The following is a 4,694-nucleotide window of genomic DNA, read 5'->3' as shown; positions in this document are numbered from 1 at the left end:
GCTTGTGCAGACAAGCCCTCAGGCAGAAGTGTCTAATGGCCCCAGGCCCCACGTGACCTTCGTGCCTGTGTGGTGGCACCATCCAGGTACGACTCAGCTAAGCCCTGGCAGCATGCGTGAGCCCTGTCATACTAGTCACGTCAATCCCCTGTGCACATGCGCTAGGCAGCTTTTAAAAGCTGGACGCGCCATCTTTCTCTCTGTCTCTCTTTGCACACAGACTTCCCCACAGCTGTACCAACCCCTGTAATAAGCCCCTAAGCAGGTCTATTGCATGTTCCATGTTTCCTTCTCACTGGCGCCAGGTAATTTCAGAGGGAACGGGAGGGGAGAGGAAGGGAGAGAGAGACTAAAGAAACAGGTAAGGAAGCTCTCATTTAAGATGTCATTTGTTAGATATTCATTTCTAATTCAACATCACACTTTCAACTTCCATGACTTATTCAGTTTGTCAAACCATCTTCCTTTATATCAGGGATCCTCAAAGTTCCAGCTCTCCTGTTAAGCTTTCCCAAATAAAATCACACTTAACATTAATGGAACTCTTTATGGGAAACTTAAGAGTACCTTCATTAGGGGCTGGAGAGATGGCTCAGAGGTTAAGAGCACTGCCTGCTCTTCCAAAGGTCCCGAGTTCAATTCCCAGCAACCACATGGTGGCTCACAACCATCTGTAATGGGGTCTGGTGCCCTCTTCTGGCATGTGGGCATATACAAAGACAGAATATTGTATTCATAATAAATAAATAAATAAGGTTTTAAAAAAAGGAGTACCTTCACTAAAACCTAACAAACTAAAAGTAATATGGATATATACAAAAACAATTAAGAGAAAAGGGAAAAGCTAAAATAGTGTATTTGCTGTATAGGCAGAGACTTGCAAACCCTCAGCTCCAAGGGAAAAACTCATCTTCCACATGACCTTTCACTTCTCTTGCTAACATCCTCAGCTGACGGCAAACGTCTTCAAACACATCATTAAAAACAATGCGCAGCTGCAAACTGAGGCTTTGTCAGCAGACTCAGCCTACCCAGAACTCTGGTCCTCACAGGCATATGCACACAATGCGATGCGCTCCGTCCTCTCTGGGTCTGAAGAACTCATGATGATCGGAACGGATACAAAGCGCTGGTAGTGCTCCAACATTCTCGCTATTTTCTCTTTGCTCACTCCATGAATATTACGCCTGAAAATGCCAGGGAGCAGAAAGGTGGAAAGAATGTTACAGTCAATCAAGGGGGAAAAACAAAGAACATACAAAGTCCAAGAGAATAGTACATTTGTTTTCATTTTATTCGGTACTGGGGATTGAACTCAAGGTCTTGTGCAGGTGAGGTAAACACTTGACCTCTGAGCTATATCCCCAGCACCATGCTGGCACGGCTCTGCGGTGTTTTTACACGATATGTACTATCTAGCCCTAATTTCCCTTTAGTTTCATTTTGTTTCTAGAGGTCTGTTTTCCTTTTAAGACGTGGTCTTGCTATGAAGCCTGGGCTGCTGACCTGAAACCTGGGATCCTCCTGCCTCAGACTTTTGGGTGTTGGAATGCTACCTAGTCATACCCTTTTGATAAAATGCATTGCCATTTTATCAATCATCCTATACAATTTCCCCCATATATCTTTTATGAATTCAGGAGAAATAGGGCTTCAATACCTTAAAAGAGTTCTTCTAAAGCTCTGCAATAAATAAATATATAAATACAATAAGGAAGTCTCAAAGGTTTTAACTAAATAGTAAGTATCCCACTATAGTGACTCTGAGGAAATGTCCCAAAGTGCCTTCCTGTTATAAAACAGATCCCAGCTCAATCAAAACAAACACATTTTATTACACTGTAAGTTCAAACAATAGTTTTAAATTCCTAGCATATTAAGTCTCTGGATGTCCGATCATGAAGTTTATTATTTGTGTTTCCAGTCTTGCTTGTTTACTTGTATATTTTTGTTATTGAACTCACAGTTAGTTAACCCTAACACAGGAATCCTTAGGTCTCAAACCAAGGGTGCTTTCTGGATTTGCACTGCCAGGAGATGGGGTATTAGCTTTAGTCCCTCTTGGGTTGCTTTTCTAATGAAAAGATCTCAGCTGTAACTCTTTTAACTTGTTTTGGATTCAAGGCTTTATGTCTGAATTGCAAGGCTAATATTTATGTTTGCCTCTTGAGTAAATCTGGCTTTCATATTTACCTACCTCGATCTTGTCTGGTTTTCATATCACAGAGAAGCAAAGAGATAGAAAATATGAGAGAGGTTAAGAAACATTGACAAAGAGGCCAGAGTAAAAAAACTGGTCTCGTATACCACTGATTGAAGTCTGAAGAAGAGAAGAAAGGGATGAACAAAAGCAATTTAAAGATTAAATTCTGAGAATCTTCTAGAACTGATGAATGACACAAATGTCCTGATTTCAGGAGTCAAACAAGATAACAGCATAAGAAATCCACAACTAGAAACATATGCTAAAATTGTCACACACCAAAGAAAAGAGATGACATTAGGCTAAAATTTTTCTAAAAAGCTAGTCATATAAATAGGAGCTAATGATTAGAATGAGAAGACTTAACATGGTAATAGAAACAAAACATAAATGTTACCTTCAATAATAGACACTTGCTGACATCCCAGAATATATAGAGCAAGTGTCTTATATGAAGGAGGATAATGAAAAGATTTCCAAATGAAAATTTAAAAAGCAATAGTTTCACACAAACAGACCCTTACTGTAAAGAAAAATTTAAAGGTAAACACCAGGCAGACAAACTTTCAGATTAAAAAGAGATCTATGCTGCAATGGGGGAAGAAAGCACAAAGGAAATACTTGAGCAAAAACCAACACTTGTGTATAAATCTCATAGTGATACCATGGAAGCAAATGGGTACTATCACAGGAAGTTGCTTTAAGGTCCTTGTGTTTGTGAAGAAGGCTAAAAATGGCTTAATTTAGGCTTGAGCTTTAAATAATGAAACATGTAAGGTGGCCACTAAAAGAATATCAACAAAACATTTATAATTTAGCAATTACTATAGAAAAAAACAGACTTAAATTTCATCCAAAATTTCTAAAACATGATGAGAGAAAAACTGAACAAGAATAATTTTTTTAAATAACAACAATCATAGAAGCCAGGCATGGTGGCACGTGGCTTTAATCCCATCTCTTCTTGGTTAACAGGAGCAGGTGGATCTCTGCAAATTTGAGGATATCCTGGTCTACAAAGAGAGTTCCAGGTCATCCAAGGCTACATAGTGAGACCTTGTCTCAAAAAACAAACTAAAGCACAGTAAGAGAAAAGGTGGCCAATGGTATAAGTAACAAAACACTCATGAAAGAGCTGCTTCATCATTTGAAGCCAAGACAGGACTGAGCACTATGGTATTTGCCTGAAATCCTAACACTTGCTAGGCGGAGGCAGGAGGATCAGGAGTTCAAGGTTAGCCTGGGCTACAGAAGACCCCCTCCAAACCCTTGACCTACCCTCCCCCCAACACACACAGAAGAAAAAAACCAAGGTAGACAGAAAATATTTTAAAAACCAGCCATGCTAGGTACACTAAATATATAAGCATTAAGGATATTAAAACATTGAAAGTAAAAGTATGAAAAGAAAAATTCTCACATGTTAACTAAAAGGATGTCAGTACAGTTCTATTAATTAGACAAACCAGACTTCACAGCAAAAGTTATTCTTAAAGACAAAAGAAAAATCAGCAGAAAGGATAAAGCCTTGTTAATTAGAGTAATATCAAAAATGCTAAGCTCTTAGGAACTTCAACAACTAACTTCCGCCAACACAGGTAGGGCAACGGACAGAACTGATGGGCAATAGAACAGAAGTTCAACACACTATCTCACATTGGAAGAGTTCACCCCACAAGACCAACCAAAGAACAGCAAGCACAGAAAGCTACAGAACACACTGTACAGCAGAACTGCTAAGTATGACTTACTAACCATATTAACATAACATCACCAGTACAGGGGGTTTTGTATGCATGTGTGCTGTATGTGTATGAATACACACATGCCACAGCACACATGTGGAAGTCAGAGGACAATTTACAGGAGTTGGTTCTCTCCTACAATGTGAACCAGGGGATCAAACTCAAGTGCTCAAGCTTGGCTGCAGGTGCCTTTGCCTACTGAACTTTTCACAAGCCTCCAATACACATGTTCATTAAGCAAGTATGAACATTTAATAAGTGACAGTTGGGGCTGGTTGTGGTTACACAGCTTTCAAACCCCAGGGCTCAGGAGACAAAGGTAGGCAGATCTATGCAGTTCCAGGGTTGCCAGGATGAGTGAGACAGGGAAAATTCCAATTGAGAGGAAATACTTCTCAATTAGTTTACAATACCAAAATCAGGCAAGGCTGGTCAGGGAGGGGAATGCTGGTCCCTAACGTCATTCATCCATATGGATGCAAAAATTTCAAACAAATATAGGAAACCAGATCCACTAATGTATCAAAAGACAATAAAAAGAAATTGAGTATGACAAGATGCAACATAGATAAACCGTGGCAACATTTTAAGTGCAAGATGCTAGACAAAAAGATTCCATGTATTCATTGTAAATACAGGGTCCAGAGCAGGAAAACCCTAGGGAAAAAACACAGCTGGAGTTGCCAGAGAAGGAACTACTGGGGTATTTCTTTGTGGGAGAAAGGAAGGAAAGGCGGAAGGAAGGA

At 39.7% G+C, this 4,694-nt stretch overlaps 1 protein-coding gene across 6 annotated transcripts in view; it reads right to left on the bottom strand.

Annotated features, from left to right (window-relative positions):
- The window catches only part of N4bp2 (NEDD4 binding protein 2), a 70,326-nt gene that overhangs the window by 29,514 nt on the left and 36,118 nt on the right, over positions 1-4,694 (bottom strand). For all 6 annotated transcript variants that reach the window (XM_026784958.1, XM_026784957.1, XM_026784956.1 and 3 more), the window contains one exon: positions 1,032-1,187. In XM_026784958.1, the coding sequence (XP_026640759.1) occupies positions 1,032-1,187 (156 nt within the window). The remainder of the gene's footprint in view (positions 1-1,031; positions 1,188-4,694) is intronic.

This window comes from Microtus ochrogaster, linkage group LG1 (genome assembly GCF_000317375.1).
Source record: "Microtus ochrogaster isolate Prairie Vole_2 linkage group LG1, MicOch1.0, whole genome shotgun sequence".
Taxonomy (NCBI): Eukaryota; Metazoa; Chordata; class Mammalia; order Rodentia; family Cricetidae; genus Microtus; species Microtus ochrogaster.
The sequence above is the reverse complement of the archived record's forward strand: the minus strand, read 5'-3'. Positions and strand labels throughout refer to the sequence as shown.